The sequence below is a fragment of the Passer domesticus genome, chromosome 4, assembly GCF_036417665.1.
Source record: "Passer domesticus isolate bPasDom1 chromosome 4, bPasDom1.hap1, whole genome shotgun sequence".
NCBI lineage: Eukaryota > Metazoa > Chordata > Aves > Passeriformes > Passeridae > Passer > Passer domesticus.
In genome coordinates, this window is record NC_087477.1 from 52,533,961 (window position 1) to 52,554,241 (window position 20,281).

Sequence of the window (20,281 nt, forward strand, 5' to 3'; positions counted from 1 at the left end):
TACTCTGAAATCCCTAAAAAGCTGTCATTACAAATACTTACCATGAACTGCTAACTTCAGTTTTTGTATTTACTTACAAAAAAAACACATGCTTTTTGTGGCTTATGGAACCCTCCAATACAAGCATGATCAACTCCAAAGAGTAGGCTGGCCATTAATTGTTTGCTAGATTTTTTTTTACTGTAATATTTCTTCTCCCCATGTAATTCTCTACCTCTCACCCCATTTTTCTTGCAACAGTAACAATCACTCACCACAGCCAAGTGCACCCTTTTGTCTCTTCCTCACTGCAGCTCTTCCTAGTTTAGGAAGAACTAGTTTATACCACTTTTTAATCCCTTCAAGCTTGACCCATTTAAGATCAGAAAGCAGTGGCCGAGCAGCCAAGGTGAACGTGCAGTCTGGCTGTCAGGGTTTTAGAGACCCACACTTTCTCACCAGAGATTTGACACACTGAGAGTCTGACTACCTAGATGTGAGACCACATCCACATTCTCCCCAGCAAGAACAAAGACCAGCTCCTGCACAAGTTAACCACAGCCCGCTGCTGCACTACCCAAAGAACAAGCAGCATTTTGACAGCCTCCTCCATGTCAAAAAACAGATCAAGACCCTAATCACACTAAGCATATTGTGTGTTTTTCTCCTGCCAGCTGCAAATCTGCCAACTACAGCACCGTCTGAAATATTTCTGTAAGCAATGCCTAAAAGCAGGTCATTAGGCATGACTGTGATTTGAAGTATCTCCTAGAAATGTGGGATGGTACATAAAAGTCGTGTAATGAGGATACAGACTTAGATGTGGGTTTGTGGTTCAACATATCCTGCCTTTTGAAAACATTTTTGAATGTCAGAAACTAACACGAAGTACATTAAATACCCAGTGAAAGATTTGAGGATTTAAACTTGTAAACCTTAAAGTTATCCACTAAATCTTTTACTTTTTAAAATGCATGCCATCTGAAAGTTGTGCATCCAAGAGTTCTGAAATAAATCATAGAAGAAAAGAAAAAGAAAAATCAACATTCAGGTACAAGTAGTGATCAACTTTCTTAGCATTCTACTCTCATAATGAAGGAAGAGAATGATTTATATAGAGAGGACAACTGGGGTTTTTTTCCTGATCTTGTAACATAAAAATTTCTAGCGCGCAAACAAACATGGTCCAAGGAAAGCCGGTTTTTCTCTGTCTGATGACATACAGATTCCTAGCATGTAGGGACACCACACTCTGAGCTTGCATGCTATGCATCCTCTGAAGGGCCTAAATGCTTTCGTAACATAATAAGATTCTGGTAATTAATAGAAAGGGAAAATGAGACCCTAGACATCCTAGGGGCTGAATCAGAAATGTCTGATGTTACTGTGTGCATCCTGTACATTCCCATAAAGCATAGTACACTCAAGATGAGTCACCAGTATGTTTACAGCAACAAAAAAGAACATACATCATTAGGATGTATTAAAAAAAACATGTAAAGTATCAGAAGCAGTATATTATTGTATTTAGCTTCAACATGGCACCTTCTGTTTTAGGGTTGAAAGTGTTTTAAATAAAAGACTTATACTACCAATGGTACGTGTTCTCTACGGCACTCCAAAATCTTCTGATTCTACATTTTTATTATTTCCCCTCTGGGGTTCCTGCCCCAGGACTGCCAAATTGCCTCTTGTATGGTGAGCTTGGGAGAAATTAAAAAGGCTAAAGGAACCACACCTGGCTCCCTCTCCCTCCCTTCCTCATTTTTGGCTGAAGCTTAAGAAGAAAACTCCAGTAGACAAACAAAAAAAGACAAATTTGAAAACGTCTTGAAGAGAGCAATCAAAATGTTAGGATGAGAAAAGTTCTACTTTTGGGAGTTTGTAGTTCAAAAGAGGGGAAACATAAGAAAACACACCTGTGCAACAAACCACATATACTCAGCCTTATTTACCTCTTCTTAAATGAAAGCTTTCATATTTGTTACTAAGAACAACAAAGCATGCAAAGGAAGAAACATAGCTCTTAGGAAACTACTTCCTTTAAGCAAAATCCCCAACAAACGAAACAACCAGTCTCTTCAGCAGATATTCTGATTTTCCAAGCTCAGAGCACAATACCTGCTACAGCTGTCCTGCATCCTTAGTTCTCTCTGCTAGACACAATGGAAGGATTTTCCCCTGTATGCTCTAAGATACAGATTATTAACTCCCAAAACTATGACAGATTAGGCCTCAGAACAGCAGTTCTGTCTCAAACAGCTAGGCTCACTGGAGATGCTTCAAAGTATTCGAGTCTTCTAAGAAGAGTTGCAACATAAAGTCCTGAGTCTCACAGCTATTCCAAATAAGAATTGAGTTCAGCCAATGGGCACTAGAAAATCCTGAAACACAGTCAATTGCCATTAGGGTTAGAGCAAATGAAAGCACATGACCACCAAAGAGCCCCAGAGAGCTGCTGGGCAAAGGCCTTCAAGTTAATGTACAAGGCAGGGAGGAGAGACAACAGGCAGAAATGGGGGGTGGGGGGGGGAAGAAAAGAAAAAATATTTCCTCTTGAGCCAAAAATAAGCTATTCCCCTACTGTGAGAAGCTGCAATACATTACGCTGAGAGGTGCGTATCTGTAGCTCCAGGACTTCACTCATAGAAACACATTAAATATTTGTTCTTCAGGCTCTTCAGCAAAAGTCACCTTGTGACCCCTTGAGCAGAAAGGCTGGGTCAGAAAACACTGAAGTTAAATGATAGGAGTGATGATGGTCATCAGGTTTGTCTAAACAAACCATGGCCACTCACTCACTGCTGAGAATCCCAACAAAATTACTCACAAACCCTCTAAAGCCATGAAGAAAAGAAGTAGCTAACAATTACAATCAAAAATAAGGACAACAAATCATATACTGGTTAATAAAAGTAGCAGTAGCTTCTGGAAGGTCTTCCACTTGTACAAGTGACACCACCCACACTGAAGTCTCATGGGGCTGCTGCCATACAATTTCTGGAAGAGTCCCAACTCCATCTACCTCAAAGACTAGAAGGCAGCAAGCTACTAGGGGAAAACTGGTCACTGGTATCGATCTTTCCCAAAAGTGACCCATAGCCACAGTCTTTTGATAACACAGAACAGGTACAAAAAGCCGAGAAAAGGACAGACTCTACTGCCAGGTATCAATGGCAAAGAGCAAAGTAAAGGTCCAGCTTTGTTTTCCCATTCCTTCTATACTGGTACATATCTATGAAGAGTATTACTGTCTGATATCATTATTTAATTTTGGGGGCAACATGTATTCAACCAGGCTATCCACAACTGAAGGGGGAGAGTCAGGCACAGCAGTGCAAAACCGTGTGCAAGAAAAAGGAAAACAACTGCTCTTATTAAAGCAAAGCTTCAGTGTATCTGCCATGTAAAGGCTGGAGTTACATTTGTCAGTCATGAAACAGATGGCAGGACCATAAAGGAATCAAGTACACCACAAACTAGTGAGGAGATAAATCACAGCAGATAAATCACAGCATATTTCTGAATATCAGGCCATCTCTACCAAGTGGCACAACACGTGCAGTGTCTCCCACAACAGAAATGCCCATTGAACTACAAGTGTTTTCCATGCTTCTAACATTATAAATTTAGTGTCCTTAGTGACCTAACTAGACAATTAGGTGTGTCATTAGCATTTCCTTTACTGTTTGCATAGATGTGCTTCAACACACATCAGAGACCTGAGTTTCTGGAAGTATTTCCTTCATAAGGCTCTCCATCATAAGAAGTACTTGTTATCACAGTTTAAAATACACACACATACAGTTTTATAGATGTCACAATTACATTCTCCACAACCACTGAAAATAAGACGGAATTTTTAATTTTCAGTGAATATATTTATAGATAAGAGGAACAAGCACTGCCTGGTACAGATGAGCAGGAGAAAGCACAGAAATTCAGTCACTAAATCAGTATAGAAAGCTTCAAAAATATCACTTAGGAAGAGTCTAAATATATTTCTGTTTCCTCAGAATGTGTGTAAGAGGCAAATGAGGTAAAAGCCTCTTGAGATAATCTCTTGCATTATATTTTTGTGACTTGTTCCTTTCTTCAGATGAGAAAACATCAAGCATGGAAAAGCAGGTAAGATGTTGAAACAGAGGGCTGTATTAAATTCAACATAATATGGGTTTCCCGGAATTCCAGTGCTTATTATTACAATGAAACACTTCAAGAATCACAAATACTCATTACTGAACTGTGACTTAAACATCAGTTGAAACTGTTGGATGGAAAATAACTCAGCCAAGTAACACAGATGTCTTGGTCAAACATAACATCAGGAAGCAAAGCACAAAACAGCTTTAAGAAACAGCTCTGGTGGAAGCAGTAAGGTAACAGTCTGACTATCTCCCATGAATTTTGGGAGTACCTAGGCTCACCTAGGATCCAGCTCGCTTTCGGATTCTTACATCTAAGCTTCAGGTGTAATATTATGTTATCTGAAAGGGCTTAAAAAGCTTGTAGATGATCCTGTTACCTATGCTACAGATGACCACATGCCACCCATCCTACAGAATTTGCACTTTTAGGTGTTCCTGGGTTGAGCCTTCTAATTAGCAATTGCATTCAAAGTCTCACTGGGCTCAGCAGTCCTGATGGCCCTCTGAGCCCATCCAAGTCTTATGAAGAAACACAGGGCCTTCTGAATGCCCTTCTAAAAACAGGCAAGCACAAAACCAGAACAAAAATCCCAGTAGGTCAAAACAGCCTTAAGCTCCAAGAAAAGGAATAGAATGTCCCCAAATTACTTGTCCTTTTCTCTGGTTTCTATCCCAAACCATTAAAGTATTATCTAGGTTTAGAAAACCAAAAGAACAACATATACACTACAGAAAAAAACCCAAACAAAGAAAGCAGGAACAAGTGTTGGAAGAGCTTGAAGCATTCCAGAAGCAGAGTCCAAAGCTCTGACATCTATATTTTTAAATGCCAATCATTTCACAAACCCATTCTTAAGCCTATTTTTTAGCAACAACTTCATTTTAGTCTTCAAATAACTCCACTGAAGAATTTAACTTTGTGGAACTTTGTTCTCTCTCAAGGGACAATTCCAGCAATCATTTTCTATCCAAAAAAGAGGATTAACTGTTTTCTCAAAGAAGCAAAAATGTGTACAATGCATTCCATTCAATATATTGAGCACCTCACTACAGACAAAACAAGGGACACAAAAGAAATTTAGCACTGCTATTTCTATTACATTCATTCCATCCCACATTGTTGTCCTGGTGTTTTTATGAAGGCTGCATAGAAATTTGAACCACGCAATTTAAAAATATGTACATGTCCACATGCAAACACTAGATTTTTATTTCTATTATACAGTAAGAATATAAAAGTGCAAGTATTTGCATACTGTAATTAAACCAGTTTTCAAAAAACTGCTTGGAAAGGAAAAACTTCTGCCAGGCATAAAGATTATATGACTTTAAATCAAGTTGTGCCATACGCCACGCTGAACTACATTTTAAAATGCTGTGAAAACTCCAGAAAAAAACCCCAATGTTTCACAAAGACAACATATATTGTATTTTGTTTAAGCATCTCACTGAATCTCTTTCAAATTAATTCAGTACTCCGCTCTGCTACACGAGCCCAGGTTTCAGAAGTACCTTATTTGTGATTTCCAACTTAATCCAGAGGGGCTAAGAGATTTGGTGGCTAGTTCTTTTCCCAAACCACAGCCCCTCTTTGGGAGCCATTACCGCAGAACACAGCCCTGTGCTGGGCAGGGGGAGTTACACGTGAGTTCTGAGGAAAATGTGACTCCTGCGATGATTAACACCCTGGAGGAAAGCTGTTTGGAATAACCATTCCAAGCGACTTCATTCCCACCAATTAAGCCCAACCAAAACACCCCCCTGAACTCTATCTGGGCATCACTGCAACGCGTCTCTCAAAGTCCGGTAACTTTAAGGGCACCGCAACTCTCTCCCAAAGCCAACCACTACGGCGACAGCGAGGGCCGGTGTCTCCGAACGGAGTCTCCCACCTCAGCTCCAACCTCCCCGAGGAGCAAAGCGGGCAGGCACGGCGCTGGTGTGGGGCGGAGCACGGGTCTCAGGGCGGCACGGCCAAACGCCGGCAGCTCCACGCCAGCGCCAGCCCCGCACAGGCAGCGCGCACGACGCGCTCGGGGGACACCTACGTGCGCGCCGCTCAGGCAGGGGCGCGAGTAGGAAGACAGCTAATTAAAACAAAATTGTTTTTAAAATTATGTAATGGTTAAAAATAATGCATATGTACAGGCGAACAAAACATGTCTCCCACCTTGTTTGGGGAAAAAAATTACCGCCGACGGGGAAGGAACATGCCCGTCGTCGCCAACCGCCCCCAACCGCCCTCCAGGCACCTTCCGTGGCGAGGAGGCACCGCAGGCCCCACCAGCCGGCCGGCGCCCCCGGAAGAAGCAGCAGCGGCAGCGGCCGCTGCCGTGTGTCCCTTGGCCCCTTTCTCCCGGCTTTGTTGTGGTAACCGCGCAAGCAGCCGGGCAGATACTCACAGGCACGGGAAGAGAGAGCGAGGAGAGCGCCGGGGAGGCGGGCGCTGCGCAGCGCCAGGCCGCTCCCCCGCCGCCGCCCCGCTCCTGCGCAGCGCCCGCCGCCCCGCGCGCCGCCGGGCGGGAGAGGCGGCGCCTCAGCGGGGCGGGAAGGGAGCCGGGACCGCCCGTGGGAGGGGCCCCTCAGGCGCGGGATCGCCGCAGAATCACGGAAATTAGGAGACTGCAAGAGACCTCTGAACGTCCAACCTCTGACCGGACACCTACGTGTCAACCAGACCGCGGCACTAAGTGCCACATCCAGTTTTTCCTGAAACACCTCCAGGGACCGTGGGTCCACCGCCTCCCTGAGCGGGCTGTTCCAATATCTGATCACCCTTTATGTGAAGAAATTCAGCCTAATGTCCTACCCAGGCGTCCCCTGGCGCAGTTTAAGACTGTGTCCTTTAATCCTGTCGCTGGTTGCCTGGGAGAAGTGGCCGATCCCCACCTGGTTACAGCCTCCTTTCAGGTAATTGTAGAGAGCCATAAGGTCTCCCCAGAACCTCCTCTTTTCCAGGATAAACAACCCCAGCTCCCTCAGCTCTTCCTCTTAAGACCTGTCACCAGCTTCATTTCCCTTCTCTGAACTTGTTCCAGTGCTTCATGTCCTACCTGAATTGAGAGGCCCAGAACTGGACGTAGTTCTCAGGTAGTGGCCTTACCAGTGCCAAGCACAGGGGAAGAATCACTTTCCTAGCCCTGCTGGCCAGCTGTTTCTGATACAGACATCAGGCCCCTCCTGCCCTTATTTGTTCTGTGGGAATGGGGCAGAGAGCTGGGATTCTTACCAAGGCCATGAGGCCCCAAGATGAGGTGACTGTGCCCCAAGTTGGGGTGATAGTCCCCAGGTTGCAGCAATGTTGCTCCAGTCTGAGATGATGGATCTGTGTGCTCAGGTGATTGTGCCTCAAGCTGTGGCAGTGGGGTTCTGGGCTGAGACAATGGTATGCTGGGTGGAAGCAATGAGCCCCCAAGGTGATAGTGCTCCTAATTTAATCCCACTGAGATGCAGTGGGGCCCCAAGCTAAAGAAATAATGCCCCTGGTTGAAGTGATTTGCCCTAGATTTTGATCATGAGGTTCCAGGGTGACAGAATCACAGGCTGAGGTTATTGTGCCCCAGGTTAAGACAATGAGGCGCCATGCTGAGGTGACAGTTTTTCATGTTGGGGTAACAGTGCCCCATATCAAGCTGATGCTGGTGCCTTGGGTTGGGATAATGGCATTCCTGGTTGATGTGCTGGCAGCCCAATAAGGACTGGAGTTGGACCCAAGCTGAGTGAACAGTGCCTGAGGCTGAGGGGATTGTGAGCCACCTTAAGGTGATGGTGCCCCATATGAAGGCCACAGGAGCAGAGGTCAGTGTGATGGGTCCCTACATTATTGTGCCAGGGTTGCAGCACTGGGCGATGCATCCTGAGAAAATGGAAAGGGGCAACTTATCTGGAGGACTTCTAGGGAAGCTTCATCCAAAATATTTGAGGTTGGATCTGGACCCTTCCCCAAGCTACCTTGAATTTCAGTATGAACTGAAACTTCAGGCAGTTTCATTACTTCTGGCACTGAGTAGGTAAGTGGTGATTACCTGCTGGTGATCTGCCCCCGAGAAGCATACTTGGAAAAATGTGCTACAAAATGCTGAGCCTTTGCTGACCTCTCCATTTGAGGTCTTAGGTTCCTGACATTGGACACTAAATAGGTGCTTTTGTAATTTTTTCCTGTCCGTCAAATTCCTGACTGCAAATATGCAAAATACAACACCACTGTCTTAAAAGGTGTAGCAAAAATTAAAATCAGGTAATAGTAGTGCAGCTTATTTTGTACATTACAACATATTTTGTACATTTAAGATACTGAGAAGTATAACATCCAATTTCCATTTCTCTTGCTCTAGGATTCCTGTGATTGCTTCTAACAGTGTTAGTTATGCAGGTTTTCCTGGTTTATCACCAGGTTTACAAGTTCACAAGCAGTTCTAGGTTTTGTGCTCTGAACCTTAGAAATATCTATAAATTCCTAGTATGATTTAACTGCAATGCAGCACCACAGCAGTTATAAAAAAGCAAGTAATTAATTCAAAGTTGTAAGTATGTTAAAAATATAAACTACGCAAGCATTATACAGACCTCTTTTTTGCCTATAATGTAACATTTTTTTGTTTTAATTGAGAAGTCATAAGTTGTTTTAGTCCTTTTATAGCAATGGAAGTGCTAGAAAGGCTGAGAAAACAGAAATCAAATGTGAAAAAGCCTACAGGAAAAGTATTAATTTCAATCTTGCCTAAACTCTTGAAAGTGCAAATTCATTGAAGTTTAAAGTTTGCAGTACTGCGAAGGTGCAAGTTGAACAATTGTCACTAAAGGCAACTGCAAAACTGTTCAAATCAGTGAGGTTTTTTCCTAGGGTATGTTACAAAGATAAATTATACATCCAGCTCAGAGGAAAATAGTGAAGATGCTGAATCCTCCCCCAAATCAGACATCATTTATCTTTTAAAAAAAGTAATTGTCTTATCTCTGTAGGAAAGATATTTGCTGTAATGCTTGGATAAGGTAGAATTTGAACTTCTTTTCTCATAAACTAGTTCTATGACTGAGTAGTTAAAGAGCCTATAGTAATCCCCAGTTCAGAAAATTTGCCTCACTGAAGTCCTTTTGTCTTGTACAGAAAAGTAATTTTTAAGGTACAAAAGGGGAAGTTCAAATAACAGTGAAGTAAACTTGAAAATTGCTATTAACTTCAGTAGAGCCAGGATATAATCTAAAATATTAGGAATTGTACCTCAGATTGAAAATTCATAGAAACTTATTAAGAGCTAAAATAAAAAGAATCAAATCTTCTTCTAGCTCTATGGATATACAGTTGAGTTGATTTAGACATGTCTAATTCAGGGTATGATGTGTAAATCCTAGTTAAAATAGATGGGATTACTCATTCAGACAAAGAGTGGCTTTATGCATAAGCACTGCAGGACTAAATTGTTATTACAGGTAGGTTTGTTTTTTTTATCTTCCTCTCCACTTCTGAGAATTAATACTGTAAGAAAATACTCTCTGTTTACACAGGACTATCAACATTATATGCTTTGCTTCAGGTTAATTTAAAAATTCAGTTCCTTTAAGTAGCTTTGACAGTGGCCCAGGCAGTTTCCTGAATGTATTTGCAGTAGGTCTCTGTCTGGTTTCTCATGTGGATCTTAATAAAGATCCCAGAGTAGATCTTGAACTCAGTCCAAAGTCCTGGATATCCCGAAATCTTTGATGAGTAAAGCGTGCGCTGGGAAATGGATATTTGTTTTCTATTTTCTACCTGATAAGAATATAATAACTTTATAAGAAACTTTCTGGCATGTTGGGCCTTATCCAAAAGCTTTCAGACTCTGCAAGAATTTCTGCTGATTTTAATGGTCTTACGTATTGAAACAAACCCTGGTCCCAAAGCCCTTCAGTGAATCATCAGGATGTTTTACCACATAGTAATTCACATGGGAAAGGACTGCCATTGCAATAGTGTTTTCACTGTTAAAATATGATGATTTTTATCTTTAATCACATTAGACATGTTCCTCAAATAATCGATTTTGGGTACTCTGTGAATTGTCTGAACTAGCATTTAAAAGGATTTTGTGCAATTTAATATCCACTAAATAGAACAAACTGTAATAGAATTATATATTTTATCTTACTAAGGACTAAGTTACTGTAAGGACTTTGGATCAGGTTAAGGATCAGTGTCTCCTTCGATAAGTGACCAACAGGAGCCCTAAAATCACTTCAAAACCACTTTTTTGTGATTTTGAGAGGAAATACATTGTTTTGCAAACCTCTAATACACACAGGCAAGTATATATGGACACCAGACCATCAGACACTGTGAGTTAGGTTAGAAACAGCTTAGAAAATATTGTGATGGTGTAAAACATTTGTTGTAACTCAGAATCCTGACTAGCTCCATGCTGTTCTGTGCCCGTTTCCATTATAGTTCTGCACCATGAACTGACACGCAATTCCCTATTACAAGTGCTGTTCCAGGGCTCTAGCAGACTTTTGGACACCTGCACTACTCATGCTCAGTGTCCTGGCTTGCTTAGCATTGCAGACACTCAGGGAAGTTTGGTGTCTGGTTTTATAGATGCTGCTTTATTGCACTGTAGAAGTTATAAGGAAATGTAAACACTCACAAGATCAGAGCATTGGTATTTGTTTCTTTTCTTCATCTGGCTAGTAGAGTAGTGGAGTTCATTTGATTGAAGTAACTTTTTTTGGAGAGAACAAATAAATAAATCACTACTCCAACCTCTGCAACAATAACTGTGTTTAAAAAGTAAAATTCAGGGCTTTTTTTTTTTACACCTCAACTGACAGAGCAGTGGCAATCTTACCAGCTGCTCACCAATACACTTCTATCTCTAAATGCTTCTATAGAGTTTATAGGTATCTATTCTTAAAATGAAGCCCATTAGTAAACGCCTGTAAATCTACTTTTGCATAGTTTGGCTTCTGTAAGCAATGCATTGCCATTTACTCCTACTCTTGTAAAATGTGGAATATGTAAAAATTCACTTAAGAAAGGATGCTCTTTTATGTTTGATCTTTGTATACTTTCAAGACTAATCAAGAAGAAGTGAGATGTAATCCTTGAAACAGAGAGCTAAAAAGCAAAGTGATGTCCATGTGTTAGAAAAACAAATTACTTGTTGGTGGAATTGCATTGTTAACGTTTAGAGTTTGATATGCTTTAGTGATCACAGACCTAGGGTGAGGTAAACAAGGCTTGGGGAAAAGGATGTACCACTGATGGTGGGCACAAAGAACGAAGAATTTATGGGACACACGGACATTTGGCAGAACTCTCAAGGTAAGGAGGAAACCAATAAACCCAATTCAGCAATTGTGCTGAAATCATTCAAACTTGATAAAAGGTAATTCCTGCACAGGGAGATCACAACCACAGATTCAAGGACCACTGACCCAAGAAATCCACCAAATCAAAAGAAGGCTGAGCATACAGACTGATTAGCACTGGAAACGAGAGAATCATTAGCCAATGGAGGATACAATACTAATTAATAAGACAACTATGGAACTTGTAGACAATGAATACTGATTCCTTTGTTTGCTAAGATGTATAAATAGTAAAAAGTTTTGATATTTGGTATGCTTGACCACTGAGCACCCAGGCTTGCACAACAAATAGGTAGTTAATGTCTCTCTTGAGTGTGTAATTATTGCCTTGTTGCACACTGGGTAATGAAGCTGATTTTTGCAGACAACACTCTGAAGAGATCAAGGCCTCTCAATTCAGCTGTGCTCAGTAGCTGCTATGAGCTGAGAAATTTGGTGGAGCTGTAGCTGTGCCGCACGTATGGCAAGATGAACACGTGTCCCAAGCACAGCTGAAATATGGCAAGCCTTGTGCCCTTCCAGGAACTTGTTCTCAGATCTACCACAAACAGATATAAAACATACAATGGAAGGAGGGTACTGACAAGTGGGCTGGCATGCTTCTGTTGGGGTGGTGAGGCTGTGGTTTTTTTAGAACCACTGTTGTACAATTTTCATCACTGTTCAATCAACCTTTTATTTCTGAACTCCAGTAATTTATGACTTCCTTTGGCTGATCAGAGGGGAGCAGGCAGAGGGGTGCATACCGCCCAGACTCAGGAGGGTGTCCGGATCTCTGAGATGCCGCACGCCAAGGCTTTTGTCCTGAGCTCTGGCTAGGGTCTCGATGACCCGGTCTGACCATGCCGGGTCTCTCTGGGCCCAGCCGCCGCCGTCCGTGCTACAGCCCCCGCGGCGGGGAGGCGTTCCGTAGCTTTCCGCGGAGCCAAGCTCCGCACTGCAGCCGGCGGGGATTCCCCTCGCTTCGTCCGAGCGTACCCGTTTCCTGGCCAGTGCCTCGGAACGCCTCCAACGCCGCCACAGCGGAGGACCCGGGTCACGACACAGTCCCAAGCGGTCCGGCCGGGCAGGGCCCCGCCGTGGGGCGGCGCGGCAGGCGCACATGTCCCGGGCCCGCCCGCCCGGCAGGCACCGCCCCCGCCTCCGCCCCCTCCCCGGCCGGACACCGAGCGGCGCGGCGGGGCCTCCCCGGCTGCTGCCACGGCGCTCGGCTCCCGCCGCCCAGCGCGGGGCAGCGCTGCCGCCAGAAAGCGGCCCGGCCGCCGCGCACCCTCCTGCCGCTGGGCATGAGCTCCGGCTCCCCCGGCGGCCGCAGCGGTGCCAGTGGCGGCGGCGGGCGGCGAAGGAGGAGGAGGCGGCGGCGGAGGAGAGGGGGGGCCCCGGGAGCGGCGACCTTCGCAGGGGGCTGCCGCGGCGGGAGATGCGCTTGCTCCCAGCGGCGCCAGGAGCAGCATGTTCCCCGGTGCCGACAGCGCTAGCAGCACGGCCGGGCAGCCCGAGGCGGCGGGGGCCGCCGCCCCCGGCCCGCTGGGCTCGCACGGCCCCGGTGGCGAGGCGCGCCGCCGCAGCGCCCCGGCGGCCGCCGCTGTGGTCGGCGGCGGCGAGGAGGAGGCGGCGGAAGACGAGGAGGACGAGGATCCCGGCTCATCCCGCTTCGTGCTGGCGGCGGGACTGGGGCTCCTGGCTGTGTCTGTCGTCCACCTGGGGCAGGAGCGGGCCGAGGCGGGGGGCGGCGGGCCGCCGTGCCTGGCGCTGCTGCTGCTCCGCCTCGCCCTCTACGTGGGCTGCGCCGCCGCTGCCGCCGCGCTGGGCACCCTGATCGTCCTGATGTGCCGCGGCCGCCGCCGCCTGCCGCCGCCGGACTTCGCCGCCGTCGCTCCGGTCCGGCCGGTCGCGGGGGTGAGTAGCGGGAGGGGAGCGGAGCGGGCGGCGGCGCGGCGCGCCCTCCCTGCCCGGCGGCGGGCGGGGGTGGCGCGGCTCTCACTCCACCGTGGAACGCCGCGCCACCCGAACCCCGTGTCCTGCTGTCCTGCCGCCGCCGCAGGAGCCTGCCCGCACTCTGCCTCTCCACGGGGCTTTAAATGGCAGAAGTTGTGTTGGAGGGTATCAGGCGCGCCGGAAAAACCAACACTTTGCTGCGAAAGAGACCTCCGGATTGCGGGAATGCTGGCAAGGTGGTTCAGTGTGTTCGCTCCACGGTGGCTGTGTCTCAAATCCTTTTCTGCTCCTCCCATTGAAATGTCACTGGTAAAAGACAGATTTGGTCGAAGAGGCAGCTTAGTGTTCCTCTAATGCGTTCTCTGAAGTTGGACAGCTTCAGATAGTGTTATCATAGGGCCATTTTGTACTCAAGCCGTTGCAGAGCTCTGTGCAAAAGGGAAACAATTTCATTTTCTGTACATATTCCAGAATGTTTTAGTTCATGAGCTCTTTGTAGCTCACAGCTTAGTATTTTTCGGGTTCTTCTGAATGGGAGTGGTAGCACGAGGCATTTGGAAACTTTCCTCCCATCCACAGCCCTGTTCCCCATCATTTGGTGCTTGGGAGCTGATTCTAGATGAGCCTGAAAAACTACTGCTGAAAATTGAGATTCTGCCCACACTCCTGCTTTGTAGTGGGTCACAGGGATGCGATGTTTAATGTTACAGCTGATGACTCTGGCCTGGAGCCCTTGGCCCCTCACGGTGACTTGTAGGTGTGTTAGCACATGAGCTGCTGCAGCAATAGACTGTACTGTATAAATGCGATTTACACAGTGTCAGGATACCTGAGAGCACTCTAAGAAGGAGAAGGGAGGGAATTTGTGTCTCCTGGGTGTGCAGCCTGGCTGTTCTGGTAACCCACTTTGTTACATTTGGTACACGTACCCTTCTCGGCAGCAGTAAGTGACGCTGTCACGTGTTAATGGGGCTGCAGCTGAGCTTGCAGAACACAGCGGGTGCTGCCAGGGCAGGGAGCCCAACACCAGTCACTTGCTGAAACAGTTGTCTTTCTGTCTTTTCAGTCAAATTGCTAACAACCTGTAGTAATGGTTTATTCCTTCATTCTTTGAACTAGGAGAGAAGGAGCCCGTGTTTGGGAGGAATATGCTTTTCCTGGTCTGCATTTAATGGAAGCAGGCAGAATATTGTTGCAAGTAGGGATCATTTGGCCAGGGGTTGTTGAATTCAGTGAATAATACAACTTGCAAAGGTGCATTCAGGATATATGTGTGGCTGTGTCTGATACTCATTTTGTCTTAGTGGTAGAATTTTTTTAAACAACCTCTTTTCTTTGAACACTGAACATCACACTCAGCTTTCTGAAGGAAGTAAAGAATAACGTGTATAAGTATTAAGGTGAGAAGTAAGAAGGTGTAATGCACAAAGTGATAAGAAAAAGGTGGGTGCAGCTAGGGATTGTTCAACTGTTTTTTGTCAGAGGAGTGCTAGGTAATAAGTGTGTGTTAGGTGCATAAGTGCCTTCTAGTAAATGACTACATGCTTTTGTTTTTGGCCATATAGCTATGTTACACCAAACAGAAAAAATCTGTAGATGGATCAATTGATTATCAAAACAACAATTCCTGTTGCTTTGAGATCTACAAGAATAAATGTTTCAGTGTTAATGCCATAGCTCCAGTGGCATTTATGTACTTTTAAACTTATCTGAACAACTGGGTGAGTTAACTTACTTTTACATAGTACCAAACATATCTATACATAAATTTAGCGATCAAAATCTCCCTGCTGCCACAATGAGGAGCAATTTCAGGTTTGTTATGCAGCTAGTTTAATTTGGAAAGTCAAGATTTGAAGGAAAAAAAAATAGAGATTAATTTCTTGGTATCCTCCTTTGTGAAGAATGTAAGCCTACTGAAAAACAAGCCTACAGAACAGCAGTGAAACTAGAACTGTCCAGAGACAAATAGCCACTTCTGTTCCTGTACCATCTGCACTTTCTTTTTGTGATGTGTTACCGTGCATTTTCTTGAAGATGTTTTGTTCATCCGTTGGATTTGTATTTATAAATAGTGCACACCTGCTGTTGCGTTGTGTGGTCTAGTGTAGTTTGCATTTATTGTAGCTCTACGGGATGTGTTTGTTGTTTCAGAAGGGAATTGAAATTCGGTATTTGCAATCCACTGGTAAGGCAGCAGTACCTGCTAGAACCCTTTTCCCAGGACTGTTTTGTTACAGTCTCCCTGACTCCATTAATTTTTTTTCTTTCCTCCCTCTTTGCACTGTTCCCAAAAGTTTACTTACGTGAAAGGCATGTTGAAAAAAGGAGTGAGTCATTTTACCCTTTCTATTTAGAAGATGTAATGCCAGGCATCTTAATTGGGTTTCTCATACCTTCAATTTATAGTTTTATTGATTTCTTTCTGGTACAAAGTGGCTTCAGGACTGCAAAGCTTCTTGAAGAGTTTTTCTGAACGTGATTTTTGTATATGTGTAGCAGACTTTCTAATTGGAGCTTCAGCAAAATGCAGGTGAGGAAAATAAATTGTCTAGATAGGCGGCCTATAGAAAGGTAGGCCATTCACTAAAACTTTCTAATTTAGTTAGTCTTTTAATTTTACATCCATTTGCATTTACACTGCTTTTTATCATTCAGTTGTTACACACAGGTTTTTCATAGAGCCTTCTGATCCTTTTGTCTCTTCTGGGAGCCAGTAGTAGGATGATAGTAAAGCTATAATTTTTTTCAGCCTTGTTTTTTCTTTTCCTCAAGAATAAGGAAGAGCTACCTGTTGGCCTTATAACTGAAAAAATGTAAGGTAAAAGCCTTATGACTGGCGTCTCACTCTTCATGTGTTTTATATACATAATTTAGACAATTCACTTTTCATTCCTTGGTTTTTCACATTGGGGTTAACAAATGAGGAAATAGTAAGTATTCAGGAATAAATATTTACTCTAGTTGTAGTGAGACTCGGCTCTTGGAAAGCTAGTGGGAGTACTCTTGACCAACTTCAAAGGGAAGTTGAATGGAGTCCCTCGTGCTGTGCTGAATAAAGGGAGTTTTTTGTACCTTCTCAGTTCGGCAACCACTTGGCATGTGAGAGTTCAGTGCTGTTGATTTTCATGGACCTGTTCATGCAAGTGAGGAATATGAGTGAGGGAGGGCAGTTTTGCAGGTTTGGATTTCAGAAGAGTAAGATATATATATATATATATATATATATATATGTATATTTCATTTTGCTTGAGCTTGCAACTAGAGAAGCCAGCTTCTTGAATGTAAAGCTGTGCTTTGTCCACTTTTTGTGTAACTCCTTTGGGACTTGAAAGGTGAAGACTTCCTTCTGAAGTCAGGTATATCAGAAAGAACACTTGAAATCTGCTGAGAATTGCAAAGCAAGCTACGTGATTTATATCCCCCTGATAAATTGTGCTTTCACTATATTTTTTCTGTAGCTCTGTTCACAAAAACTATCTGGGCAGCTCCTGGCTTCCAAATAAAGATCTCCGTTTCATTGGATGAGAGGTGTACAGGCAACTCCTAATAATGTCTTACTTAATATTTTAAGTACTTGCAGGTACTGATTATATTGAAATAGTTTCTATTGATATTGAAATAACAGGCATTGAATGAGTCCTTGAAATTGTACATTATATTATTGTCAGGTATTTTTCAATACTTTGCAGGAGCTTGAGGACAAGATGGCTTTGTGGTGGAGGAGAACAGCAAAATGCAAGGCAGCAAAAAGGCAGGATGACCCAATTGTACTACAGTGAGAATGTCTGTTTTAAAGGGGGTTTTCACTTCTCAAGTACTAGTGGACTTGTTCATAGCAAAGATAGCCCTGGATTAGAACCTATAACCCTTCAAAATTCGAATTTGCTTCCAAAACTCCTTTTACCTTGTGTGGTTGTAGGGGGAGATGGCTTTGACTCATGTGAAGAACCATGTTAACCAAGTTAGTGGGAAGGGGAAGGAAAACTTTTCCCACATTTGTGTGAGTTGTTTCTCTGCCAAAAAAACTGGCAGAGGTGGGGTTTTCTTTTCAGCATAGTGTTTTGACTCTAATTCAAAGCAAAAGCTCCAAGTAATAGAGAGCTGGGTTATCACCTTCATTTAAATAATGCAAAAAACAATGATTAGTTTATTAGATTTAAGTATTGCATTTTAAATTCAGATTAAGTGAATGATACTCTGTATAGAGAAGTATCTTCCCAGTCTGTTTGCAGCATTACCAGAAGGATAGTAAATGTGCTTTTTTCCCAGTGAAAAGGGTACATGGATTTTAATGTCCTGTCTTTATTTTCCTACAATTAACAGTTATTGATTATTTTTAGTATTTCTTTAAAGCTCATCTCCTGCTATATTTGGTCACTGTTGTTTACTACAGTTTAATTGCTCTCAGTTTTGAATGAGTAAACTTACACTTTCCCTTTATGGCCCTAAAGGCAAATCACACTACATGTGATCATGTTTTATGTTCCTAAAGGCTTGTTCCATCCTTGAATGTCTGTTTTTGTGAATTTGTCATTAGTGGAGGGCGCATAGGTAAAGCTTTTTTTCATTGGATCAGGTTGTCTTTGAAATATCTGGATCCTGGAACATAGTACTGCTTTTTATCCAAGCTGTAGGAGGATGTGTAGTGAAATGGAAATGGTCCCAATCTTTCAAATGTGATGGCAACTTAACTGAGGTTGAATATTTGTCATAGTAGTCAAGCTGAGTGTTCTGCCCTTTGTGAAGAACACGAGGGAAGCAGAGAGAAAGGACACAGAGTTTTATTTTCCTTCTCTACTGGACTTTTGCCATGAGATGAAGCTTGTGAAGGTAAGCTTGGAGGAGCCCCAGTAGCTGTGCAAAGTGGAAGGTTTGCCATCTGTAGGCATAAATTTGAAGTGGGATGCAAAAGAGTTCTTTAGGTAATAAGTAGTTTGGAGAAACTGTGAGGGAGAGGAGAAGCTTCCTAGCTCCTTCAAATTTTGATCTGTATGCCTTATAAGACATTAAAAGCATTTATGGGCTTTTCTAAATCTAAAGCCAAGCATTTTCTATGGTCTGTCTCATTCTCTGCCTGCACAGGGGGTATTTAGAGCTCTGGTATTGCAGGATTTTTGTAAAAACAACAGCAGTCTCTGGTTCTGGCACTTTTGTCACACTTTAGACTGTTTTGAGCTTGCAAGCAGATACTCTGATCTACTGCCAGTCTTTTAATTGATGGGTTGTTTCTGAATTGAAAGGAGAAGATATATTTAGTGTGTTTTTAACAGAACTCAGAGTTTCATGTGTTTATTCTTAGTTTTGTCTCATTTATAGGGAGGTCAACAATGAGCCTTTGATGATCTGGTTGAGTTTACTACTAGGAAAGTCCTGAAATTAAATTAATGAATATATATTTTAGCAATTTCTACCAATTCCATAAATGTTTTAAAATGTTAAGGGAACGTTGCATGAATTGCAAGTGTTTTGTTATAGTTCAGTAGGGGCCTGTGGTTTGGATGTTTCGGTTACAGTTTATTTTTAGGGATCTGTTGAACATCTGTTATAATTTGGGATTTATAAGCCTTTTCAGAATTGGAACTTTGTTAGGACTGCATATGTTGATTACCTGCAGGTGTAACTTTGGAGTGATAACTTCTATTATTACAGGATACTGACCTCAGGAAATTAAATGTTTTTCAGACTCTGTCACTTACTTCTTTGTCCCATAACTCCTTAGCAGAGTGAGCAGATTTATTTTTCCACGCATTTTTCATCCTCATGTATGTTTAGAGATTTCTTTTATTCATCATGTTTATTTAGAGATTTCTTGTCTTGTCATGCAGCCCTTTCTGATTCCTTTCATTGGATCCTTTGTTGTCACCTCTGCATTTTATTGTCCATGACATTTAATTTGCTCAACTTTGTGTTAGATTGACATCTCATATTCTGCCATGAATGGGCTGTTTTTACCTTGAAGAGACTGCTTCTCACATGAGCAGAGTTTTATGATTGAAAACATAACTAGGGAGCTAGGTCATTTCTCCTGATAACCAAGCTCCGCTGAGTCAGTAAGGATGGGTGGTGTGCTCATAGAGATCTTTTCGTCCAAGTCTCTTGTAGGGAACTCCTAAGGGCGGCTATAAAACCTTTGTAAAAGGTCAAGAGTGGAGACATCCTGCATTCAAGGTATGCTTTCACAAAAAATAGTATAGGCACGTATCAGAAACATTCTGAAAATAAAGTCATGTAAAGTTCTCTTGTGTTGCCAAGTCTTGGTTTCTTGCTCTCTTCAAAGGAGAGCAGCAGAATTTACTCAAGGGAAGAGCCAGTTACATAGAACACTGTATCCTCTCCCAAGCTGTTACTTCAAGTGGCTAAAAAGATACAGAAATCATATAGTCAAGAGGGAACAGATTTGTGTTGTGTCTATGGGAGGTTTTCCTGACCTGTCATTCTATGCAATTTTTTCCCCTATTAAATATGTGCAATGAAACAGAACAAGTTAATGGTAATAAAATGAATGATGATGGTTCATGTGGCATGCTTTTGTGGTGCTCTTGAAAACACAGAACACCCTATAAAATGTGTGTATGGTGAAAAGTCATGTGCAGGGAGGGTATAGCAATAGACCTTGTAGGAGTTTGGTTGCTAAGCTGAGACTCTGCAGCTCAAGCATGATTTTGTGCTGGCTTTTCTGGCTTGCCAGCAATTGAGTTTTCATGCCATATGGCTCTTTTGGCCTTGAAGTATAGACCATAGGTTCTCGTCATCTCTTTTTACAGAAGAGGAGAGTGTGGAAATGTTCAATACATTGGGGCTATGCCTGTACCTTGAGAATTCATTTAAGACTTTATTTTGATGGCAATATTAAAAATTCCAGCACAGGG

General features: G+C 43.3%; 2 protein-coding genes across 9 annotated transcripts in view; one reads left to right on the forward strand and one right to left on the reverse strand.

Annotated features, from left to right (window-relative positions):
* Positions 1 to 6,660, reverse strand: part of CFAP97 (cilia and flagella associated protein 97) — a 30,599-nt gene extending 23,939 nt beyond the window's left edge. Inside the window, exon 1 of one of the 2 annotated variants that reach the window (XM_064417900.1) lies at positions 6,530 to 6,660. The gene's annotated coding sequence lies outside the window, so the exon portion shown is untranslated. Of the gene's footprint in view, positions 1 to 6,297; positions 6,466 to 6,529 lie in introns of those variants that run through there. The other variant, XM_064417901.1, reaches the window with a different exon arrangement.
* An 88-nt stretch (positions 6,661 to 6,748) lies between these two features.
* SNX25 (sorting nexin 25) overlaps positions 6,749 to 20,281 on the forward strand; it is a 95,395-nt gene continuing 81,862 nt past the window's right edge. For 6 of the 7 annotated variants that reach the window (XM_064417892.1, XM_064417897.1, XM_064417893.1 and 3 more), the window contains exon 1: positions 12,656 to 13,370. In XM_064417892.1, the coding sequence (XP_064273962.1) occupies positions 12,924 to 13,370 (447 nt within the window). In that variant the 5' untranslated portion in view covers positions 12,656 to 12,923. Of the gene's footprint in view, positions 7,038 to 12,655; positions 13,371 to 20,281 lie in introns of those variants that run through there. The other variant, XM_064417899.1, reaches the window with a different exon arrangement.